We start from the raw sequence: 26,487 nt of genomic DNA on the forward strand, positions 1-26,487 counted from the left end.
ACTGAAAAACTATAAGGAAAGGAATACAAAATCTGAAAAGTATGTCCAGAGACAGTTAAAGGTGCAAAAGTCAACTTGGATGCTCTGGATGGTACAGTCTGTAGTTACACTACTGCACACTTTTTTCAGCAAAACTAATCTCTTAACTGAGGCAAAGCAAAAATGGTATGCAAGGATAATTCCAAGTTTTCAAGTCTGACCGCCAGCCTGAGGGCTGGGCACGACCTTCACGAACAAGCCATCAGTTGTGACTTGCTCCCAGCTTCTCTTTTCCTGAAGGCTACCCTTGTTTGAGCAGGAAGCAGGCTGTGGGCCAAGCGAATTATTCTCAGCCCATGGGCTGCTCCATGCCCCTTTCAATCCCGAAGACCCCTCAGATAAAGACAGCTGTATTTGGGTATGACTTGTTCTTATTCAGGAACGGCAGGAGGAAGTAGTTGCTACATGTTGAGCGCAGGTCTGTCCGTAGGCAGTGGCTTGTACATTCAAGGCAACCCGATGTGTGTACTCAGTGGGTTGCTCAAGGGACAAGGTGCAGCCTGCCCACGCAATGAGGGGGTGGCACTGCAGGACCCCCAGGCAGCTCCACAAAAGGACATTATACCATTGCCGTATAGTATTGTGTGTGTATGTGAGCATGTGGGGAAAAACAGGCAGTAGGTGACACAAGGCAAATGAAAATATCTCCAAGCCTTTGTGTTGCAATCCTATCCGTATACTCCTAGTAAGTATATTATTTATGTTTCAATCATGGTAAGCATTTATATTACTTCCATTTCAGTCTGACAGGGCTAACTGAACAGCTAGTCCAGCACACTAATCCAGTAGGAACTGGACTGAGATCAGCTTTGTTCACGCAGTGCCACAGCAGAAGACAGCGTCTTCTACTACTTTGCATATAGACAAATTAACGTCAGAGTTAGAAATTATCTGATTAATTTTACCTTCCAGTTTACTCTGTTACACTCAACTACCAAAAAATAGTTTATCTTGCCCAAAATTATTGCAAGATGGTGACTTACCTGTCAAAGCTTCTTTGCTAACAGTTTTTATTTGTAGAAAAATTTCTTCTTTCAGGGCAGCCCAGTTCTCTAGATTACTGGAGATTACTTCTTTAATACTGTCTAGTTCACTTCTAATAAAAGGAAACAGTGAGACAGCCTTGTTCAGAGCTGAGCAATGGTGTTCCAATGTACTTCTGCAAGACACAAAAATAATACCAGACATAGGACAAAATACTATTTGTAAACTTAGTAACTAAACTTGACAACTACTTTTCTGTCCTATAATAATATATAGTATATTGGGTTACAATAATTCAGTGTGTGAAATATGTTGTACTTTCCATATATTTATAAGAAATTTCTCCCCTCCAAATGTTGATTTAGAACTTATATGTACAAATTAAGAAAACTGTATTGACAACTGTACAACCGCTTTTTACTGAGAAATTGGAGCAATAGTGTTTCAATGACTATGTCCAAGCTTATGCTGACTCTTTATAAACAATGTAAGACGTTGTTTATAATGTTTCTTATGGGTTTCTTATGCATTAAAAGTGGCACACACTTACTTTTAAGTGTTAATTAATGTTTTTAAATTTGTAAAGAACTTATCCTGTTGCTAATAACATCAGCAATGATATTTTCCTATTACATCTGCTAACGCTAAAACATCTCGCTATATTCTGGAAGAAGTAAGAAACACTAGACTGGTTACAAACGCCCTTTTCACTCACAGTATTCCCCCTGCCTGTGCCTGCATCTCCCCTGAATCCTCTCAACTAATTGTACATGTCCACAGGAGGCACGATATCAGCATTTCTTTCTGGGTTCTTACCTGAGCACTTGTGATTGCTTATAGGCAGCTTCCTTTTCTTCTTGGAAATACTGCAAATCTTCTTTCACATTTTTTAATTCATCTTGTTTGTTTTTAAGTTCCATTGCTAGGTTTTTTATTCTATAGATGTAAATAAAATAATCAGGAAGTATTATTTGCACTACCAACCAACCTCTAACTTCTGTTTCAGCTTTTAATTAAAAACATGCTGAAAGTCTTTTCAAAAGATGATAATCACATTTTTCAGATTGCGGTATCAGATCTTCAAACGGAGAGAAAATAATCTTCTGGGCACTGTATGAGCCACTTTAGCAACTCTTTCAAAATAATACTCACAATACATTTGTAAAATAATGCAGAAAGGTACATGTCCAATACCAGTTCATATGCAACGCTATATAAGTATCTTAAGAATCCAGTATTCATTCACAGATGCAACACAGAACTCATTTGTCCTCCAAAAAAACATACGCTGTTATGAAAAATCTCAGTTTAAAGTTCAACTTGGGTACCCAGCGTAGGGGCTGCAATACCTAAAAGGTGGGTTTCTTGTCCCAGCAGGGTGATGCAAGGTACCACAGTGAGCTGCGCAGGTTCGACACACAACTACAAAGATGTGCAGGGAAGGGTAATGGAGAGCTCATCGTAGCTGAAGGGGAAATTGTCTAAAGCCAGCCAATAGCAAATACTAAATATTTGGTTACTGTTATTGTAATTTTTTTTTTTTACATTCAGATTGTTTGTCTATTTCTTATTTTCAGACATTTGCAAAAGGTGAATCCCAATTAGTCACTCTCATTTCCCTTTCCCCTGAATTTCACACTCATGATCACGGAACTGTACTTCTGCGCTGCTGAATTAATTAATGGTGCTTAGCAAATAATAATGAAAAATACACTTGTAAAATGTATTTCTGTCCGCTATTTTTACACCAACTGGAATTTAAGCCTCTGTTGCTTGACAATGGCATTTTAAAGAGCTAAAGAGAAACTTTTCACAAAAAATGTTTCCACCAGATGTTACTTCTATGTACTCAGGCAATGACATTAGCACCAAAATGATCAAAAATGTCAAGTTAAGATTATTTTCCTACGTTTTTCTTAAGGAAGACTTAAGGATAGAGCAGGAAATTCTGGACTAGAGCTAGGTTTCCATATTCCCAGCTTGACCCACAACATGCCAGAAAAAACACACATTTATTTTCCATACTTCCCCCCTTCCTTTCAGCAAAAAAACCACACAACAGATTTTGGGCTCGGAACACTGTTGACCACAAGACAGAATAGGAAGGCCATGGCTCTACCTGACAAACTTTAGCAGGGTGTCAGGCTCCTGCCAAAGCCTCAGCTCTCCTTGGGTTCCTATCCCTCTCCTAACGCCCCTCGGGATACCTGCAAGCAATCATCTTACAGAAGAGGATCAAAGGAGACGCTCTCACAACTCCCCTCTGTAAGTATTTGCTTTGAACAGATTGCAAAGTTTTTTCATGCTTCCTCCTCCTTGGTCTTTCAGGGTGCTTCATCACAACATGTAATGCATTTTTAAATTACAGTGTAGGTGAAGACTTTCTGCATTTTACATGAAATCCAACACCAAAAAAAAGATCCTAAATCTGGGATTGGAGGAAAAAAAAGGAAAAAAAGCTTACTGTTATCAGGACTCACAAATATATTATGTACCCTCCCTCCCATTGAAAATGCAAATTAGTGTTTGTCACATCTGTGCTTACTTAAATGAGATTATGACCCTGCAGAAGTAGAATATCTGCGCTGGGAGAAAAGTGAACAGAAAGATGTGATACACGCTCATAATTACATACAAGAATATTCAATTCAACACATGTAATAAGTATAAAGTGGGGGAAAAAACCCACCATTCTTTCACCACCACTGTGGACTAACAGCTTGTTTCACAGCTAGCAGGCAATGCTGGTTACCCAGCCCCTGCCTCGGCCACCCACCCGGAGAGAAGGGGCACCCTTTGCTCGGTCTCCACAGCATTGCCCACCCCGAAAAAGGGGGAACAAAAACAGATGCCTCATCAGATGAGGCTGATCTGGCGGGGACTTTTCCTAGCGATGGGATTTCCCACTCACACAGCCAGACTGCCTGCTCCGCAGCCGGCTCAGCCCATTCCCACACCGGGACACGATTCCTGCAGTCACCTGGAAGCACGCAGAGATGCTGCCTGCTCAGAGTGGCTGTTCAGTGCATTTGCTAGCATTTGAACAACCTTGTCATTTTAATTGCTTCAAGTTTCATACATGTATTTCATGAAAAAACAAACAAACAAAAAAACAGCCCCATGATAAGACACAGGAGAACTGACCCAGCATTTCCTTTACCACCATCACCTGCGCACAGGGGAGGAAGAAAAGGAGGGTGGCCCCTGGGATTCACAGGGAGCTTTCCATCACCGCACAGCTGTGCACAGCAGCACACATTGGCCTCCTGCCCACTTAGGATATGTCACACCTTCGTGCTGGACTCTAAGCCACAGCAAACACAGCCGCCCAGCTCAACAGAGCAGACAGCTGACCAAGTTTTTCATTGCCTCTAAAATTTACCTTTTGAACTTTTTCATTACAGCAGCGGTTCTGACCTGTTTTTTTTTTTTTGAAGCATAGCTATCACAGTGTAAATAAACATATTCTAAACGCTGTTCTTTCAGCAACTCAAGACTTATTCCCACAACTGTAATGAAATGAATGGAATCGTACGGGAATAACAGACAGTTGAATCCAGTTCCCTTCCTGTTACATGCGCAGAAAGAATACCACACAGTACATCACTACCAGTTTACAGTACATCTTTTTCTTTTCCAATAGCTGTAGATAACCATTCTAATCCAGTCTTCTATCCCCAAGAGCACAACTACAATAATAAGCAACTGTTAAATACCAGTCCCTTTGTAAGCTTTCAACACTTACTGTTAACCTACCACAAGCAGAGTAAATGATCTATTTGTCTACTGGTGACTCATTGTCACAAGTAAATAAATAATATTTTAATCGACAAATAGTTCGCAAAACCAAAGGATGGGCAGAAGCATTACTTCAGCCTCTGCTTCCATTTTAAAAAGCAAAAGAAAGTGTGAATGATTTATAGTAAAGAAAATATATAAAAAAATTAAGCCATGATGTTATTGTGCATTATTTACTGTTATCAGATAGATCATCTATAACATTTGCACCAAAATGCAGATTTAAAAAAAATATTGGTCCTGATAAAGAAACCTGGATTTGTGGAAACCAAAACTGAACATCTGGTAGTTACAAAGCAAGCTGTTTGGGCCCAACTATGATCACCGCGGGGAAAAAGAAAAAAAAAAAAAAAAAAGATAAAATGTATTAAAAAATTGAAGAAGTTTCTGGCATTACCTTGCTAGGAAAATGTACCCATACCTACCTGTAAATTTCTTTAGGGTGAAGGGCAGGAGGGGAGAGAATAAAATCTGTTTGATTGCATTTGAGAACAGAATCAGATTGGTGTCACCGAGTAATGACGAAATCGCCATCCCCTTAACACTTACATAAATTCAAATCTACCTATGTAGATGATATATTGTGTTAACTATTCCTTGAGGGGAAAAAAAAAAAAAAAAGCAGTGATTATTGCTGAACAATAGCAAATCAAAACTTTGGGATCCATGGAAAACTGGATGCTCATTTTCTACTCTTACTCATTCCAGAAGGGGCAGTATTTGAAGATGCTTTGGTTTAAAAAAAAAAAGAAACTTGCAAATAAGTACAGACACATTTTCTTACTCTTTCCATTCCAGAGATGTGATCTAATGAGGTTAGCACAGAACCACAGCCTCGGAGTGCAAAGGGACATTATCAGTATGTTCTGGTCATTTGCACACAAAAGAACAGGTGGAGAAGGCGAGACAGTTGCACTCTGTCTACTATCATCACCATGAGAAGGAAGAAAAATAAACATGTCGTTTTGGTGATATTTAGCACAAAGGGAAAAGTTCAATGAATCATTAAATACTGGCATTACGAGAGAATTGTGAGAACATACTGATCTCGTCCTCTGTCCCATAGTTCACATGGACTGTGAAAATTAACATCCTATCTTTGCAGCCAGCATACTTTCTTGGTGAATACAGCAGGAAGCCTGCCCAGAGTGGGAGTTGAATTATAACATGTTAACTACTGGTGCTGACAATGAAAAGAATAGCAGGAGAAAAATAAAGAAGTAGTTGCAAGGGATTCTTGCCAGCAAACAAATATACTCATTGTCCGAAAAGTAATGACAAGAGCAATTACTGTGATTGTATGAATTTAAGACGTTGTGTTTCACAGAAGTTAGGATCAGAGGAAATAATCCTGTTTTTGCAGACTCCACGGTGCACAGCCCCTGTACAAGCCCCAGCAGGACCCATTCAAACCTGAGCGAGCAATTGCATCCCTAGTTGCCTGGAGTCAGCAGGGACAGTACGCACAGGGGAGGCTGGAACATACTGTCAATGAAAAAAAGCTTCACTACAGTATTTTCAGCTCCATGAAACTCTAGGACCTGCTCAGAGCCAACAGTTGCTCACTTTCATTTCAGCATGTTGCATTCCTTCCAACAGACAAGTCAGTGTGCATCTAACCCTGTGAAGAAGCTGAGTATTCATTCATAAATTTGGCACAGAATATATATAAAATTGCAGAGTCTGAAACTCATTGCACATAACATCATCCACAAGCTTCTTCATAATTGTCTTTTTTTATATTCTGTTCAGCACGGACTATTCAAGTTAAGACAAGACTATTCAATAGCTTTCATGTGCCACTACAGAATCATTCACCTCTTGATTGCAGGTTAGCATATGGCCCAACTTGACAGCAAATGAAAGTTATCTCTGACAATCAATCAAGAGACTCTTTGTGAAGGTCTCTATCAAGTCTCATGTAGGCTGACAGTCATTTCAAATTTTGCATTAATTGTTACCTATCTTTATTATCTCAGCAGAAATATAAAACGTATTACAAAGACAGCCTGGGTAATTTTTGCTCTGCAAAGGTAAATCTCTGGAACAGGTCTAAAAAGCAATGATAGAAAGATGACTGCCTTGTCACAAACACTTCAAAATTTATCATTGAAGAAACACAAGATTTCATGTCCCAGAGCTACCAATCCAGCTGCCAATTTCATCTACAGTAATTACAGTTTACATAATCTCAGTCACAGCAGTCACACTCAGTACTGTCAGAGGAGTGTAACTCAGGAATAACTTCTTAGATGTCAGTGGAGTTATACTGATTCAGTTTTTTAAAAAAATAAAAAAATATTAGTTCTGAGTAATTAGATGAAAAAGAAATGCTGCCAAGGCAAATTTACATATATTTTTACTTATAATACAAATTTGCACAAGCAAATTCAAACAGAAGTTCCACAAGCGTATGTTTGAGTATACTTCCCAAGCAGAAGTTTTCTTAGTTTCTAGACTTTGCAGGTACAGTAGATACCATATAATTATATGAAGTAGGACAATACAGTGCATTTCCCTAACATAATACAAATATGTTTTGGTTTATGCATTTGGATCTTTTTCAAACTAGACAAGTGTCTTGCTGCTGAAGCCAACTCAGTTACATTATTACATCTGTAAATGGAAACTAATTTTTTTCCTCTGAATTCTGAACCAGTCATAATCTGAGTAAACCCACCTTTTCACTGCTTCTTTCTTGCCAAACATGAAATCTCTTTTTCTGTATCTTCCCCCTGACGAGAGGCTCCCTGACCTCCAAATCCACAGAGCCCAGTGATCTAGAGCAGCAAGCAACCTTCATCCATCCCACACTCACCTCCTCCCTTTACTAGAGAATCCTTCAGAATCCAGCCATGGTCAAAAGAGCTTACCCCGTATTTTTCTCTAGGTAGCCACCTTCCCGTTTTGCAGTCTTAAAAGCAAAGTCAAGTGCAAGAGGCAGTCAAAAACAGAAGAGAAAATAGGTGTCTCACTGTTCAAGTATTAGCCTGAGTTCACCCTCTAATCCCATCCAAATTTCATTGCTAGCTGGCCACAGAGAACTCCAGAACATAACACCTTGTCCTGTATGCACATGCACTCAATATAGTAACCTTCTTTGGTAAATAACCACAAAGCTTTCAAATTTCACTTTGAAAGATAACAAAAGCAGAACCCCTGTGGATTTCAGCGAGACATTCTGTCTGAGTACAGACTGAATGAAATTGTTTAAGGCTTTGCAGTTATGCCCAGAATCATTTTACAACTACAGATCAAGCTTAGAAGTCTCATTCAATTATAAAGTAGAGGTAAATGGGGACACAAAAAAGTATTTTATTAAAAGCTTCTTGATGAGTCATTCTTGCTTTTAACCTGCGGTCACAAACTGGATAGTAACTCACTATGCCCAGTCAATTGAAAGTTTTAACTTGAGCTTATAGTGTAAACAAATAAATGACCACCTATTAGAGGAAATGAAAAAACTAAACAAACGTGCATCACACTATTTTCTTACCTCTAACATGCAATACAGGATATTAAACACAAATTCAGTTCTCTGACACTTTATGAATATCATAACCAGGTTACAATAAAATAATATCTAAGCATTACTTTAAGCTCTCATATGCAATTGTGCTGTCCGCAATGGGTTAAGTGACACAATGACCTAGTAAATGGGTAAATATGGCCTTTGCTGTTGTACGTGATGCTGTGCAGGGACTCAGTGCTGGAACCATGCGAAGGTGTGAGAGGAACTAGTCCCCATAATTGCAGATGGTAGTGCGCGCTGAAACTGGAAAACCTCCAGAACTGCAGCATATGAACTGTTCAAACAATAAGCAAAGAACTGAAAATAAATGCCTAACCCAAAAGCCTGCACTGAGGGAGATGAACCACTTCTACTTTCCTGAGAAAAGTTAGCCGTTCACAGAGGCACGCACAGACTGATGCGGAATTTTTGCTGGAGCTTTCTTGTCAGTAAACACCTCTCAAGGCCATTTTTGCATTATGTGGCCCCACTCTCAGATACTAAAAACTGTGATAACTTTTTAAATGTAACTTTAAATTTTAATTTTACCTATTAAATATGAAAATATTTTTAATGAAATATACATGAAAAGTATGCATGGAAGCAAAAATGCAGATTTCATGTTGCCTTTTGCATTTTCCACTGACTGCTGTTTCAGCCTCTTCCAGATATGGAATTTTGTTTCACCAGAAGGAAGTTCACTTTATCACGAATTTGGGAGAAGGCTGAGCATTACTGCAGAGTTTTGCACCTCATGAATCACTCTTATGAACTATTGTTGTGAAAAAGTTTGTCTTGCTTATTAATAATCAATCTTGGCACTTAATCATGTTAATAGAAAAAAAAACCAGCCACCTTGTCAAAGCTAGAATAACCACAATTTTAACACATCAAGAGTGGGACTCTGCTATTATTCATCAGTAGCAAGAAGCATGTATCCTATTGGGAAGACACTGGCTTCAATATACTTCATAAGAATCTAATAGTGAGAGATTCCTTACCCAAGGCACAGTGCTGATTGGCTTTCTGAGACTGTGACAAGATTTGTCAGTGGTTTTATTCATTTATTTATTTTTAAAGTATAAAAGTGAAGTTCACTGCTGTACAGAGGACGAACACAGGATCTGGGTGCCACAAACCCTGTGAGACCTTTTGCTGGCCTTCTACACAAGCCTGAGCCATCGTAATGACACCATCAGGGCAAAATACACAGATCAGTTTGCAGCTATTAAAAACAACATATTAAAAACACTTTGGCATTATACAAAATTCTGCCTTTTCCGGGTCAATAAGTACACCCTAAAATTATCATGTAGCTAGTTAAAGAAGTACATACTGTTATGTTATTTACAAAACAGATTTAATACAAAAGTTGAAAGCACTATTTCTTAGTAAACTTCATATCCTCTCTTCAGAAAACTCACACACACGACACTTGCAAGTACAAACCAGCTCTTGTGCTGGTTTCTAAACACTGCAGCTTCAGCTACCTAAAAGTAGAATTAAATGCATGAAGAGCCAGAAGAAATCCAGCACTTATTATTTCAACCCAGCACTTATATCCAATGAAAAAACATTACATTATTTCCTTTCACTGGGAAACAATGAGTGTGAAACCTGGGGACTCACTGAATCCCATGCCCAGCTGATACCTCTTGGCAGCTTGTTGTATTTATTTGTCTCTTCCAAGCAGCCGCTGAAGGAGCACACACCTGAGACTCGCACAGAACATCTGTAGCATGATGAACAACATTCATTTACTAGTTTATGAACTGATTTCTTCTTATTTATTAGATGATACACCAACATAATTCTGAAAATACATTACAGTGCTGCAGTGGTTATAATGTTTTGTTCATTAGTCATGCTTTCAAAAGATGTGCAATGTCCCAATTTACCCACGTATGATGGCATATAATAAGAATAACCAGCTGCATGCCCTAAAGCATATTCAGAAAAGGAAAGGTTATTTTGTTACCTCTTTGTTTATTTTCATCCAGATTTGGCTCTCAGCAATTTTTTTTTACACCAGCTCAACTCCACTTTATCACTAAATATTCAGAAACAGACATAGTAAAAAAACCCTATTAAAGTGACCTTTTTGCTTTATGTTCTTTCCCTTCAAAGCCTATTTTTAACATGGTGACAGAGTTCTTAAAGCATGTACCTCTCCCCATTTCCAGTTTTTTCAGTCTCCTAGGAGGAGAAACCACATGTCATTTCAACCAAACTGCTGCGTAGGTTGGTAGCTAAGGGCAGAGCAACGTGCTGTTATCACTGCCCAGTCACTTCAGTGTTTTATTACAAGTTTAGACTTTACCAAGCCAGGTAGTTGCTGTTGCTTTCCTAAGCAATCCTGTTGCAAAAAGGAAGATTTATTTTAGGCAAAGTCAACAACAAAGCGTTTTCCGTGGTATTAAGTTTTGCCATTGGGGTAGGAACTAGTGAACTCAAGAAAACACACACAAGGACAACCATGGAAAAAAATAACGTTTCCACAAGTTAAAATGTGAGGCTTACAGGATCTTTAAGATGATGTTATTTATGGATAAAATTTTCAACATCTACATGCATGACTCAGGAGCGTAAGTTTCATGGTAGTAACCAACAACTCCTCCTGCTAGATTTGTAAAAAAGTTTTCAGGAATCTATTTACAAAGGGATTTTTGACAAAGGACTCACTAAGAGATATCTATACACCTCCTCACATGTCTAAACATCAAAAAATTTTTGCTTCTTCTCACGCTTACAATATTCAGCACTACTATACCTTTAAAAAGCATTTTTAGTATTTAAATCTATTTTATATTTTTTATATTGGATGCTGTGAGAATTATCAAAATTCAGACCAAAAGCACAGTGTACCTACCCCTCATGCAGGGTTACAAATGTCAAATGCCACTGCCAGGGAAAACCTGTTAATAAACTCAGCTCTAGGGACTCCAGGAATCTGGGGGGGGGGGGGGGGGGGGGGGGAGGCGCACACAGAGACACGGCTAAATCCAATCATACATATAATTCCAATGAATTAGAGAAGTAAACTCCCAATGAAAGTGCCTGTTACTAATATGTTTAAATAAGTAACAGACCAAAACGAGTTAGTTAAATGATATACCAGCATTTCAGCTTAACTACGCACGAAACACTGCTCTTGCAGACAGTAGCCCATATCTCGTAGAAGAGGAGGCAGCAGCGCCAAGCACAAGGCAGTACCAGCTGCACAGCCGACCTCGAGTGGGCACGTGTATTGACTGGAATTGCTATTTCAAGCTGGCCACAGCCCTTCAGGAATAGCCCTCATGGACGTATTCTGGAATTATAGTGATTTTAACACGGAATAAGAATAAGACTTGAATAGCTAAATCAAATCAGTGTAGTTAACTGCATGATGGTTAGTTCCCCTTCTGACAAAATCTCAAAGGGTAGGTAACTAATTTCTGCAAAAGCTCAGATTCCCAGGTGGTTTTCACGGTTAACCACAGGCATAAACAATAGCAATACTTTAACCTAAAAGGAATATAAAAACGAAACAGTCTGCAACTAACAAGAAAGATTAAATCTCTTGGTCTACCAGAGATTATTTAAAAAAAAAAAAAAGCATATTTGGCTTCTGATAAACATTTGCCATTTGGGAGGAATGATTTGTCAACCTCGCAAGAAGCAGAAGATAGTATGTTGAATAGTTAGTTTATGCCAACAGCACACGGTAACAAGAGAGGCCTAGGACAGTAAAGAGGAGATAAGGAATATTTAGACAAGTTACTTAACAAGGCACAATAGTTGATTTATGGCCTGAACGAACGCCTACTGAAAGTATTCCACTTGATTTCAGTAGGTTTTAAATCAAGTTGAGCCTTAGGGGAGAAAATGCAGAGATAAAATTTTTATTAACTGTTCCAGCTTTATGGCAAAAAGTCAGCTAAATGAAAATTTTAAGTTTACCTCTGGCAAGTGATCCTCAGCAAAAAGAATGTGCTGTCACTGCATTTGCTAACACACTGAATACTGACACTGTAACTGCCACCCAGAGCCATTAAAGGAACAAGGAACAAGTGTACTCTTCAAAAATATGATGTTAAACAAAAGAAAACATTGAATATTGGGGGCGTGGAAGATGTTCAGTTCAAATGAAAAAAAAAATAATATTGCAGGAAACAATATGAGTAGAGTGATCTACAAGACGCGCATTTTGTTCAACTTTGTGTGAGCTTTGTGTTTTAAAATGAATCTTTTATTAGTAATATTACCAAATATAAGCCTTACTAAATCCATTAATAGTAATGCTAAATTCTTAACAGTATTTGAGTGATTTGCAACAAAAAAAAAAAAAAAAAAAAGGATTTGAATGCTTTACCTATAGACAAGCTGTCATTGTTTCTTCTGTAGTGTTTCTGAAGCATTCCAGTCCAATCTCTTGAGAGGACCTTAATACTCAAAATGCCTCATGTTACCGGTTCTAGATCACTTGCTACTAGGTAGGAGTCAGTCATGGAAGAAACACCCCTTTTGGGAGTCTTCAGAATCAGAATAACCGAGCTGATAATTAAAATCATAATCTCATTCTTACAAAAAGCTTCCGACAAACAGTTTGATTCAGATGAGCAAGACATTATCGTGAAGTTTCTGATGCTCTTGCTTGTACCACGTTATTCTATCAGTAGTCAACTTTAGCAACTGCATTTTTATAAAGTATCTTTTATTAGCCAGCTAGAAATATCAATGTTTATAGTCCTACTGTAACCAATCAGTGGAATATAACAATAGATTCTAAAATATGAGGACAGAAAATTAGAAAACCAGCACCATAATATCCATGTTACATCTGACGATGAAGAATAGAAGACAAGAGGAAAAGAAGAAAGGGCAGTTCTTCAGAGCTTCAGGTCTGGAAGAGGCCAAAACGCTTGTTTTTCTTTCACAGAACAGTACAGAAAAGATACAAGTTGTTATTATGAAATTTGTTATATTGTCATGGTGTTGTAAAACAGCGTAAAAGCAACAGAAGGTTAGTTAGGAACCAGAAATAGCAGTCCAGAAATCCTACAGCAAAAATAAGACTAAAAAAACCACTACTCATAATGCTAATTATATGACAAAATATTCATATTGACTACAAAAATTTCCCTCTCAGTCCAAGCTCTTTATACATTATAAATAACTGCTGAGGATGGACAAATCAAAGCTAACAAGCTAGCCTGAAGTTCATGGTTGAGAATCTGATGGCACTCTAATTATGGTGGCACAAACCCTGACACAGGTGGACACCAGGTCCTGCAGTCACTGCTGCTGTCTGGACTGCCTCAGTAACACCACTCACAGGACGTGAATCAGCCATGGATTTTAAAGTTAGTTTGGCTATAGCTACCTTTGCACCCTTTTCTGCAAACCCAAAGAATAGGAAAAACATTAGAAATTATGAACAAAGGAAGGGCGGAGGGGAGAAAAAGTCTTTGAAACTTTCCTTTTATGCTTTGTTTTCTCATGTCTACCCCAAAATGAACTTTCATATTTGGTGTACCAATCTGAAGGTTTAGGAACCAAAGCTGTCCTGTAGGCTCATCAAAAGGACAAGTCTTTTTGAAGTATGACTTCTTGTTCGAAGTTAAAGTTATCACGATGTGATGAAGAAGCAGAACACAACAAAAGTGTGCAAGTATGAACGGAAAGAGAACACACTTAAAGGTTCTAATCACTGTGCCCTAAAAATACAAACGTGGCTGTGAGATCTATTGTTAACTACTGGAGCTCCTAAGAGTACAAAACTCCTCCTTTAATTGGGACCTTCACATACCTGCCAGGAAGTATTTGCAAACTCCTGTTTCTGAGGAACAACGCTACAAGCAGTACCCAAGATTTTCATAATTGCTTTAGAATTCTGTATCATCCCTTCGGGGAGTGAACCACAACCTTCTCAGGGTAAGAACGCTGGTAATTCTTTACCACGTTACTACGAGATGATAAGTAAAAATTTTGGAACTGTGGAACTCCCAATACCATGCAACTTCATTTAAAATATTACAATTTTATTCCAAAATGATAAGATGAAATATTTGATCATTTCTTTTTGGGAGTGCGTGCAGGGGAAATACCTCTGAAACGCCTCTGGCCTTTCTTTCACTTCAAATATATTGACTGTTTCTAAACTATTAAGGAATCTAAAACTTGCTTCCAGGGAATACTATGAAAGATGATTTAAATTCAGTATTACAGTATATATGTTACATCTGATAAAAGACAGACAAATCTTATTTGTATTTTAAGCTTCTTAGGAATTAAATTACCTAATACACATTCACAAGAATAACATCAGACTAGATAATATGCTCTGACCTTTCTGTTTTTGATTCACTGTCAGCTCGATAGTGTTCAAGGTCTTGGTAAAGAGACTGCAATTCTGCTTGAAGTCCTTTTTCCCGTTCTATGCTTCCTTCATAAAATTTAATCGCCTTTTCCATTGCTTTTACTTTTTCTTCCATCACCTTAAATTCATGAAGTATCAAATAGCTGACTCCACAGTATTTACACACTGTCTCATCCTGGGGCATCTAGAAAAAGATAAAATTGTAAGATTGTTTGTAAGAAACAAATTGAACAAAAAAATCTGAATGACACTAAATAAAAATAATAAATCTGAATAGTTTAAACCATGTACTGCTCTGGAGCATTGATAATCCAGTTATGTTATTGCTCTAACAAATAATAAAGACAAAATTCTACATTAGCAAAATGAAATCAAGCTATAGCAGTACTTTCACTTACTGAAAACTTCACAAGATATATCACCTATGCAATTTACGATGTGGGAACTCCCATTGGAATTCTAAACTGAAGTACTTCTGAATTATATTTGATGTATTAATTTAAAATAAAATGCTGTGTTTTACAAACTTATCTCCTTAATGAATTTGTGATCGCCTGAGCCAGAAAAATGTTATTTTACTGTGTTTTTTTGACAACTCATATCCAATTGAAGTAGGCAAGATGAAAAGTGAATAGAATGATGTAATCCAGCAGTCTTTACAAAAATAATTGAAATGACTAAGGGACTAATTATTATGATGTAGTGTCCATGGCACTTGAGTGTTGTGGAAAATGTAGCCCACTTACTGAGTATGAAGTATTCATCACTGATTAAAAAAAAAATACAGAGTATGTAACACACATCTAATTGAAAGACCATTTCTTAAATTGAGAAACATACTTTTGTAAGTGATCAAATTATTAAGCTTTGCGGTAAGCAAGGCTTCGTAAATATGAACAGACAGATGTGCTCTGACTTTGATACGTACTTATCACTCAGTATATCAGTTATTTCTGTGCATTTTAATCATTTTCACTTCCATAAAAAAATGCTCAGTTTACGAGTGATGCAGAATTGAACCTGCACAAGTGGATATTGAGTAAATAAACCTGCCAGACCAACTCAAGCAGGTCTGACACTTCAGTAGGGGACAAGTAAGCATCTGCTTACCGGCACTGATCCCCTACCCCTGAACATGACAGGTTTGACCCTGATCTTGGGTCACAGCATAAATGCATTTGAGAGGAGATGGTTAGAATTATGACTAGATCAGAGAACACTCATAATACAGCTAAAGAGACAACCTCAAAGCAACCAATATAAAAAGGTATCAGTAAGCTTGAAGACAGGAAAGACGGAAAGTGGGCTGCAGCTGGAAGAGCAGCGTGTGTTTGTGTACTGAGAGTTTAAAACACACTTTAACCTTTCTTGCAATTATCAACTGTTACAAGGGATTTAACACGACAACTGATGAAAAATCAGAAAGCTGGAAAACTGCTAACAGTTCAAATAATGTTGAATCCCTTGTGTTACAGAAAAAGAAAAAAAAAAAGACATTTTGAGATATGGGGATAAATTGAAATAAATAATACTTAGATGAAAGAAAACAGCTTTCAAAAATTATAAACTAAAGACTCATTATCCCATGATTTAAAAATCTTTAGCACTTTAAATATAGCTTCATAAAAATGATACTTCAGGATGCCCTGGAATTACCGGGCCAGGCTTTATTTTCCAATTTCTTAGTTTTCCCCCAGTATGAAATACCCCTAGTTACAGTTACTCTGAATGAGCTGAAAATGCAAGTTTATTTTTCCTGGCAGCTTCAAACTGTGCTTGGAAATATGAAACTGTTATTCAGGATAACTACCATAAAGTTCCAAAGCACTAAAATTACTATATTGAAAAAGGACAAAATGAGCTGTTATAAGGAGCACAGGAGGGGGGCTCTTACCCCCAAAAGAACATTGTGCTCTCTTGCAGCACCGCCACTGCTGTCTTTCAAATAAACAGTTACAGAAATTTCACTGGGTACTAAGACTGAAAACAAAATAAAACAATTGGAGTCCTGAACTGAAAATGTTTTATGCAAGTACTAAAACGTTTTCATTTTCAAATTCAATTTTGTTACTGAACTTAAAAATAAAGTCATAGAACAATAAATATCATCCGCCTGGACATAGTGGGAAATAGTTCTATCCCAGAAGGAAATTCTTCTTCATGTTCATTCCTCAGGTGAAGTAAAAACTTGAAAGGACTTCAGATCAGGTTGAATTTTTAAAGTATTTTCTACATAGTCAAAAATCACAGGAAAGCCCAATGGCTTCATATTACTGCAGTAAGGAAAGAAAGTTCTGTCTTTTAATCGGGACCTTGCTTCTGTACATGCACAATTATCCTGTAATCACTGCAATATGCTGTATATAGACACAAACTAGTGTCGAGGTTTGGGATGGACTAGCCACCGAAACCTCAAAGCAGGACAACTAGTTTTAAAATATCTGTGTGTAGGGTAAGTAGCAGTTTCTTAATACCAGTAATGAATTTGGCATGGGTTGAGTGATGCTCAACAGGCAAGCTAGCCTAAACTAAAGTCTATGCTGCAGTAGAATAACACCAATAAGCAAGCTAACGAATTTAAATCCAGCACATGTATGCCCAATATGCCTAGAAAATTAACAGGAACCAGTTGAAAGTGAATAGCTTAAAAGAGCAAGGCCTGAACTGGGCAAAGCAAGGGGCGTACTAACCTGAATTCTCATCCTAAATCCAGTTCCTCTCTCATCCCCATAGCGGTCAAATAGCAAGCAGGACTTTCTCCCCCCCCCCCCCCCCCTTTTTTTTTCCCCTTCCCCCCCTCACTGTTATATTGGCAACATCACAACCCGAGTTCTCCTCACTGATACTTAAAATATCTCCTGAAATTCCTGAGCTGCTTGGACATTTTTCAGAAGCTACTGAAGCTTCGCACAGACAGGTACAGAGAAATACTGTGAAGCTGTACATGCTGATTTCATTCAGCCAAAATAATGACAAAGCTACCTTAGGGCTACACCAATTTAAAGGACAGAGCCAGGAGGGATTTTATAGCTTTGAAGACTACTTACAAACAAAATGGAAACTGTGCGAGAAAAACTAAGAGAAATAAAACTACTTCATCTATGTGTGTATTTCTCTCTTGTCACCCTTCAATAATTTGTGAACCAGAATATTTCCTCATTTATAACTAATTCTGACACTGAAGACAGAAATATTTAAGTTTCTAAAAGTTTTAGACAACCAGGTAGGCAATAAAGACTTCGTAAGTTCCCTGCTGAAGAAAACTCTGCCGTGTGAGTGCAGTCCTTATCAGATAATCCATATAGGAGAGAGCCTTATAAATGGTCTGTCCAGGAAAAAAGATTCCATTACACTTTGTATCTTAGACACCAAAGTTGGTCAACCATTACACAAAAGTCTGTAGGAAACAAATTTTCATTAGTTCTTATGCTTACAAAGCTACCTTTTCTGGAATAATATTATCACTGAGTAACCTCTAAGAATGTGTATTACATACACAATGACTTATGCTTTCAGATTCCCTATTTCACTATTTATATTTGATCAAAAGACTCGTCATCGTCTCAAGTGCAAAGCAGAAAAAAAAAATATCAGAGGGAAATCAGAGTTTGGAAGGAATAGAAACTGAAACTATCAGAGCTCTAACTAGAAAAGAGACTGTGTATGTCCTTAGCAGTGAATAGAAAAAATCAATTAGGAATAAAAAAACCAAACAGCAGGTGTGTACTGTGGTTTTGGTCAGCCTGGAGAAGGAAACTCAGGGCAAACAGAACTTGAAAGGGTAACCGAGGGGTACTAAAAAAAAAAACAACCAAACCAAAAAACAACTGTTATGTGAGTTAGCACAACAATACTGCATGCACAATAACAACATAAGAAAAACAAACTCACTAGGACAAAGTGCTTGAACTAGGAAGGTATTTGATCCATAAGATTTTGAGATACAGCTGTGATACACATTACACCAGGTGCTATAAAGGACGGACACAAGCTATGTCCAGGATGAACCATATCACAAGGTAGCATTTCTAGCTGTGATATTCCAGCAGCTGTTCCACTACAGCATCTGTTCCACTACAGCATCTGTGGGAGTAGTTTCTACTCAGATCTGCGTTTGGTTTTGGAAGAACTAATATTATTCCATGGTTACATAGATTTCTTTAGCTACGAAGGGCAAGTGGAGAACTGAGCCAAGATGGATAGTCACTCAAATTACATTTGTCTGACTCATGCTCTATGGATGCTTACGGTACTGAGTTATAAAGAAAAAAAGAGAAAAGAAAGAAAAAATACTTTGGTGGTCTGGACCATTTTTAGCCTTTTGAATGACAAGGCAGGAATTTATATCATTTCTACTTGACCAAATACCTACCGGGAGCGTCAGCTTGTGCACTGCTATTCTTCTCCTCTGATATTTCAGATTCCACCCACAAAAATTACCACGAGAGAGAGCTAAATTCTAGTTAAAAGAAAAATAGTCTGCTTTCTCACTTAGCAGCGCCTTGGTATTACAACATCCAGCATATGGATCACTTATGCTAGAAACAGTCCATTACAAGCAGCTAATAAATAGCCATGACTCTTAAAAGCCAGGACCTAAGTCCTCAATTAATGAGATTCTTTTTAAAAGCTATGAATATGTTTCTGTGCATTGCTGAAATAAAAAGATAGAGCCATGAGCACAGATGTATTCCTTGTACATTAATTTTACAGTGCAGGGGAAGGAGAGCCTAAGGGAACTGCAGCACTCGCCATCCTCTTGCATCACCATCTGCTCCTGAGGCACATAACGCAGTTGTAACAGCTCTTGCTCCCTCCCCAGTTTTATGTCAGGACTGAGACTCCTTTAGCAAGGACTGGCCCAGTAACAGAAAAAAACCTCAAACAACTGTGTTTGTCCGAACTACACTTGTAGCAGAACAATACAGAAAACTCAAGAAAATAATTTAAAAAATCATTATGCTGCAGCTGGGTGCTCTTACATTTTTTCTGTATATCGATTCGTTTATTCTGCCTCTACCTTATCTACTTTCCTTGCCATACTACTTTCATTTCTCTCATGCCATTTGCCCCTCTCCTGACAAAGTAGCTAATCCCTCCTATGCAAAAAGAAATCATTACTCAAACTACACAATTGATTTGCTAGGAAGAAAGTGGAGTCTTCTGCTGTATATGCAAAACTGAAGAGTTATTTGATTGAAATTGATCTTTTTTTATTATTCAAAGAATGATTTTTAAGAGTGTCAGTAGAAACTTCACTTTAAAAAAGTTTATTGTGAGTCAAGATTTCAGTCAGTATCTACTCAGAAAGTAATACAAATTGTAATGCTAAGCCATGCTGCACACATAATTATTTGCTCAACTTCCATAAAATAACTGTGGCAACATAAAAATCACAGTACTTGCTTTGAATACATATGAATAGTGTAGAAATAGGCATGTAGTAAAAACATAATGTCCTGCTCTCAAAAGTTTCATTCAAAACATACCCTGAAATAATCAGTTTGTCACGACAGGAAATAATACTCAGATTTCAGGTAGCTTTAATTTTTTCCTGCCTGTGAGTAAAGCAGACTAATGAATCATAAAAGACTATGCAGCACTGCTAGTAACTGCACACCCTCACACAAGCCCCACAAATATCTAACACATGTCCAACAGGCCACGCAGACCATCCTGCTACTCCTGAGCTCTGTCAGGACGTGTTACGGCCCTCTCCAGAACAATGTGGAGCAGAGAGTTCTTCCAAACTGATCCACAGTACATTGCAACAAAACGATGCCTGCGCAGACAAAAGATAATTTAGCCCATTGTTAACCGTATCTTTGCCTGACAACCCTGACTTTTTGCATCTGTAGTCGCAACTGTTAGGAAGCCCCTCCCAACTACAACCCAACTGCTTCTGATGCAAGAGAGACTGCAATCCCTCCAATTCCTAGCAACATACTTGGATGCTGGTTGCCAAAAGGGTACAAAACCTTGAATATAGTGAATACAGCCCTAGCCTTGTCAGTATAGCAAGAGAGAAAAATGCTTTACTGCCCTAGGTGGTGACCAGTGACTCCAGAATTCTCACATTAGGAAAAGAAGATCATTATTCAAGTTCAGAAAATCTGCTCTCACAAATCCTCTGATACCACAATACCAGTAGTAACACAAAGCAGGTTGCATTTGCTATCTGCGAGCTGGTTTTGCCAAATCAACTATGGGTCCGTGGCTAACCAGTTCACTGTTGAGAGCTTTCTACCTCTTTAGGCTGTAACATGTGGGCTCTATACCAAAAATAAGCAGATATTTTCTAACATTTCCAATGCTCATTACAGCCATCAGAACATTCACATAGATGGAGCTTGTCATCCCAACAAAATCTAAAAGTTAAAAATTCTATAATTTAAAAATTCTATAGCCAAATACTGAAAATCTCAGTGGGCATAAGGGCAACTCATGAACATCATCTTAAGAAGCATTCCTAAGGCACATGACAACAGGACTCTAAAAAGACCTCCTGCCGTTCTGCATGTAAATTTTACCATGTTCATCTGAAGGGCACTGACGGAAATGCTGCTGCTTCTGAATCCATATCGATATTGCCAAGTACTAAATACATAGCTATATTGTTCACTTCTACGATGCTAGTTTTGGTGGACGGGACAGACATTCTGTAGCTAACTGGAACTATGTAAGAACCTATTAAAAAAAAAAATAACCCAAGGCTCAAAGATGCAAGAAAAATTAAAGATAACATAATGTGCTCATAAAGATACCATAATATGCCAAATCTATAGCACACATGACAAATCTAGTAAGTAACCATGTGCTACTAGTAACATACATGATGTTTTGTGGGTAGTTGGATACCATGGAACGTTCTGTACTGATGTATAACACAGCTTCAAAGTTCCTGCCCTGATCATTTCTTAAGCTCCTAGGGCGAGAGAACTACTAATCTGTAAGGGCATCTTGTGCTCAATTAATTTTATGATTTATGTTAAGCAAAGGTTATTTATTTGCCAAATAAAATATAAAATTAAATATAACTTTTTGCTTGGTACTTTGATGACTTAAGGTCATTTCACTGCTGTTTTGTTTCCTACTGCACTAAGATCTTTAGGGCAAGATTGCATCTTCCCATCTACTTACATTGAACAGACAACAGCAATGCTGAAACAAACAGCACTTTAAGAAGTTCACAAGCATGTAAAAGATTTGTCCAGCACTAGAAACAGACAACTGACTAGGTGCAATATAATAGTCATCTTCTCTCTTGAGGAAAAAAGCCAACAAAACTAACTGACCCCAAACAACAAAGAGAACTCCCTAAAAATACACATCCATAACAGTGGAGTAAAGGAAACACAACTCCTTTTTTACCATCCAGTGCTCTATGATGCCGCTCAGACTGAGCTTGATGGCATAAGTGTTAAGACATATAAATACATTAAAAAATAGGCATTATAAGACAGCAATCTCTGCAAGGTTCTTCCTACAGTCCTGTGACAATACAGTTAAAGAAAATGTAGTGTTCTACTGAGGTAGATGAACCAACTTATTCAATTACCTAAAACACCTGCTACCTGGCTCACCAAATCTGCAAGCATGACCTCCCAGAAATAAACAAGTGTCCCTAAAATAAAGCTAAGAGGTAGAGAATACCGTCCCCAAAAACTGTCACAGAAGAGCATACGATGTAGCTTGGACTTTGCCATTGACTGACCTCGTTATTTCCCTCCTGGGAAGTTACCGATTCTCCTGTGTCTGCTGCCAAAACAGCAGCAGCTGTTCTCCACATTTGCCATCCCCACCACACCACATGGCATAGCTTCCTTCAAAACCTACTCCTGCTGACTTCTAACATTGTCAAATGTTGCTCAGTGTGGTAACCAAACTGCTAACAGGCAAAGTCATAACTCTGGGGCTTTTAAATCCTTTTTAGAAACAAACCATGATTTAGATCTTTCCTAATAATTAGTTTCTAAGAGGTATGCAATGTAAATACAAAAGAATACTATAAGCTTTAATAACTGATGTAGATATTTATTTACCTGTTGATTTATTTTTTTTCATTTAGCATCCATTTTGCAATGCATATTGTGTGAAAGAAGCATGAGGGCAGTAGAAGGAACGAGAGACAAAAAGAAACAGGGCCATGTAAAATTCTTCCATGACTTTTCTAAATTGATCACCACCTGAAGAATCTAAGTCTCTTCCTATCTATCATTTCATTAACAAAATGCCAAGAAATTTCTTTCCCCTCTAGATTAAATTTTAAAGGAAGTTTTAATAAACATAGTGGGCAACACCTACTGGACCCAGTCTGCAAATGGTCAATTTATATCAACTTCTGCCCTGACATCCATGGCTTTACTCTAACAGGTCTTACTCTCTGGCAGACTTTGGCAGTAGAACCGGCTGCAGAACAGGCTGTTCCAGGCTGATACAAGGTGCTTCTTTCCCTTTCCATACCATCCTCTAGAAGAGTGCAATTTTGGAAGCAGCGATGTCACTGCTCCAAGTATTGATAAACAGCTTGTGAAGCTTCATCTGCTAGGAGCACAGAGAAAAGGAATGACAACAGCTCTGATCTGCATCCTTTCTTTTGAGACGGCTGCTAGATAGTTTGTTAGCAGTACAACCCAACCTCCAGCAAGCCAACTCAAAACAGCACCGAGCAGTGAATATTCGTCATTCTGCAGCTGAAATCACAATGCTTAACCTACTCCCTCCAGATACACATGTTCCTCCTGCCTGCAAGCCGCATGTTGGGAGCATGTGCTCAGTTTGGCTGAGTGATCTACAGCTGGCACAAGTTCTGCTTATGTTAGGAGCAATCTAAAAGAAAGACTCCAAAAGAGATGCTATAAAATCCAAGAAGTAGGGAACGTGAAGGGAATAGCAACATGTGTACATAAAAGGTAGAAAATACAAGGACAGGAAATTGTGAGCATGACTTGTAATCAAGTTCTGTATCTTGTAACTATACTGCAACTACAACGCAAGCCAGCTGAGTGAAGAGACGAGCAGCAGCAATGGATATGTCAAACTCCGACTCTTAACTGATCCCAAAATCTTGGGCTGTCGTTGCCTTATAGCTCACATATCTCACATTGAGGTGACAGGGGAGGATGGGACAGGAATATATGCCTATTCATGCACATATCTAGAAATACTGTGCCTTCTGCATACAGATCTTTTTGTTAAATGCATACCACAGAAGTGAAAGGGATCTGAAGAGACTGCCTGCCCAGTCCTCCACTCCAAAGAAAAAGTTTGCCTTACTTATCCCCCACAGTATCACGGGAGGAATTCCATAACTCCCCTGGGTGAGCCGTTCCAGTGCTCAACTACCCCTAACTCTAGATGTTAGGGTTCCATAACATTCAACTCCAGAAAGATGAGGATAAGATTAATTTGCAGCTGGAGATGGACAGCCACCATCTTCCTACACATGTGAATTCTTTTACTGTGCCCTCACATACTTTCTAGAATAAGTAAACCCAGTTCTATTACCCTTTCCCAGAACAACAGAATTTTTAAGATCTTTATTTTCGCTCTTTTCTAGATTCCCATCAGTTGTGTTATTTTTCTTAAAGCCTGCAGCTCAGAGCTGATACCTCAATGGTTGTGAACAGAGGAATAATGACAACCCAAGTTTTACGTACATTTCCTATACTAATACATAATACCTGCATTCTTTGTAACATCACTTTGTTAATATTATTCTGCTTATGATCTGATTATAGTCCTCAGTGTTAGGTCTGGCAAGAAACAAGGAAGCTTCATTGGTTACTATGTATTCTGTATTGATGCACTGGACTCACCCTTTTAAATATGCCTTATTCTTTCTAAAAATATGAAGTTCAATGCTATTGCCAGAGTGCTCACAACCCCTCCCAGACTGGTATCAGTGTATTCCTTATTATAATCCAAGATCCTCACTCAGTGAAAAAACAGCAAATAGTGACACCCCTACTGAAAGAAAAAAACATCACCCCCTTTCTGTTCCATGTGTGCCTGCACTCGCACCTGCTTCCTCCTCGTGCTATCATACGCATAGCACACACATCAGGAACTAGATCAGAAACTGATCCAAATGAAAGACAGGCAGCTGAAGTGCCACCAACCTACAGCCTTAAGTCATTAATGGAAATATTGAGCAGTCCAAGATCCAGAACAATTCCCTGATTGTACTTCATCCAACAAATTGGCCCAACTGTTCTTTCTGAGAAACTTGCACTGATTTTTGCTAACCACCTTATCCTGTTGATGCTTGCAAACTAATTTATAAATAAGCAAACATATCTGGTATCTTTCCTGCTACCAAAACAGCTGCTAATGAGTCTGTAAATTTCCGAGGTTTTTCCTCTCCTCCTCTTTAAGGGCAAGTATTCCTTATCCCTTCTTTTGGCTATCTTACCCACCCTCTCAGAAATCATTGTTGATGGCTCAGAAATTGCATCAACAGCTTCCTGGACTATTCCAGGGAGAATTTCTGCAGGCTGTACTAGCCTGAGTACATAAAACTTTTAAATTACTTGTTGATTATTAGATGCATACCAAAAAATGAGGACAGCAAGCTGTTTTATTGCCGAAGTAAAAACTTCATGGTGTTACAAAAAGTGATTCGTGTTCCACTTGTGTTCATCACCGCATATAAAGAGCGTCCTCATAAGTTACCCCATATAAATAGCAGCATTGTTACATTGGTAATAATCTGTCTCCCAAACAAAAGAATGGCCTCACACACAAACAGAAGATACAAGAAAAGATGAAGAGGAATGTTCTGTTCCTATTTGTATTGACACTCCTTTGGAACAATTACATGTTATGTTCTGCAGTCATTCCAAACTTGTGGCAACAAAGCATGCCATACAGGGTAAAATTTGAAACTCACCTGGCAGTGACAACACCGTTACAGAATGACTATGTTCTTCTACAGTGTTCCTATAGCACTAGCATGTAATTACACTTCATATATAATGACAAAATCTAGAACACACCCAATCTAAAACCAGGACCAAAATGTGCCAGATAATGTACCAGTTTTCAATGTATTAGGAAAACACCCCTAAATTACTGTTCTCCAGAATACCTGTTCTCCAAATGGTTTGTGTTTTTGTACTTCCACAGTTCCATACCTTCTGAATCTCCTCGGGCAGCGCATGAATGGGGATGTGCCGCTTCATGGCCTCCCAAAACTCCACGGTGGGGTCAGGGAAGCTGCCAGAAGTCACAGGGAGGGTCAGAACCTGTCGCCAGCAACGGGGCCGCACGATTCCTCTGGCCCACGCGTGGAAATGAAACCACATGCAACACGCTACAGGCAGCCCAGGCCTTCCCACGCCCGTGCCGCCTGCTCAGGGACCGGGGAGCGATGGCGCCGCGCAGGCCGCGGCGGGGACGAGGGTAAGGGTAGGGGAATGAAAGGACGACCCGCCCCGGGAGGCGACGGAGCAGAACCCCCGGGCCGGGGCAGCCGGAGGGAAGCGGGGTGAGGGAAAGCAGCCGGGGCGGCCATTTTCTTACCGCGGCTTCCTTCGTAACCACGGCAACGGCGCGCAGCCCTGCGCCTGCGCCTCACGTGGCCGGCGGCGCGCGGACGCCCTGGGCCCGGGCCCGCGCAAAGGCGGCGGAGCCTGAGGGGGCCGAGGGCCTGCGGTGACCCAGAGCCCCCAGTCCCGGCGTGGCCAGCCGGCCCGGGCTGACATGGATAACCAGGAAACGGAGGGGCTGCATTGTCTGCTCCGCAGGGGGAGGGAAACAGCAAAAGCGCCACAAATGCCAACCTGATGCACTG

General features: G+C 38.9%; 1 protein-coding gene across 2 annotated transcripts in view; it reads right to left on the minus strand.

Annotated features, from left to right (window-relative positions):
* The window catches only part of LEKR1 (leucine, glutamate and lysine rich 1), a 62,766-nt gene extending 36,546 nt beyond the window's left edge, over positions 1 to 26,220 (minus strand). The window contains exons 1-5 of one of the 2 annotated variants that reach the window (XM_054207349.1): positions 26,217 to 26,220; positions 25,829 to 25,910; positions 14,663 to 14,877; positions 1,840 to 1,959; positions 1,023 to 1,198 (exon numbers count right to left, since the gene is read on the minus strand). In XM_054207349.1, coding sequence (XP_054063324.1) covers positions 1,023 to 1,198; positions 1,840 to 1,959; positions 14,663 to 14,877; positions 25,829 to 25,876 — 559 coding nt within the window. In that variant the 5' untranslated portion in view covers positions 25,877 to 25,910; positions 26,217 to 26,220. Of the gene's footprint in view, positions 1 to 1,022; positions 1,199 to 1,839; positions 1,960 to 14,662; positions 14,878 to 25,828; positions 26,193 to 26,216 lie in introns of those variants that run through there. The other variant, XM_054207347.1, reaches the window with a different exon arrangement.
* Positions 26,221 to 26,487: the final 267 nt, after the last annotated feature.

This window comes from Rissa tridactyla, chromosome 6, assembly GCF_028500815.1.
Source record: "Rissa tridactyla isolate bRisTri1 chromosome 6, bRisTri1.patW.cur.20221130, whole genome shotgun sequence".
In the NCBI taxonomy this organism is placed as follows: Eukaryota; Metazoa; Chordata; class Aves; order Charadriiformes; family Laridae; genus Rissa; species Rissa tridactyla.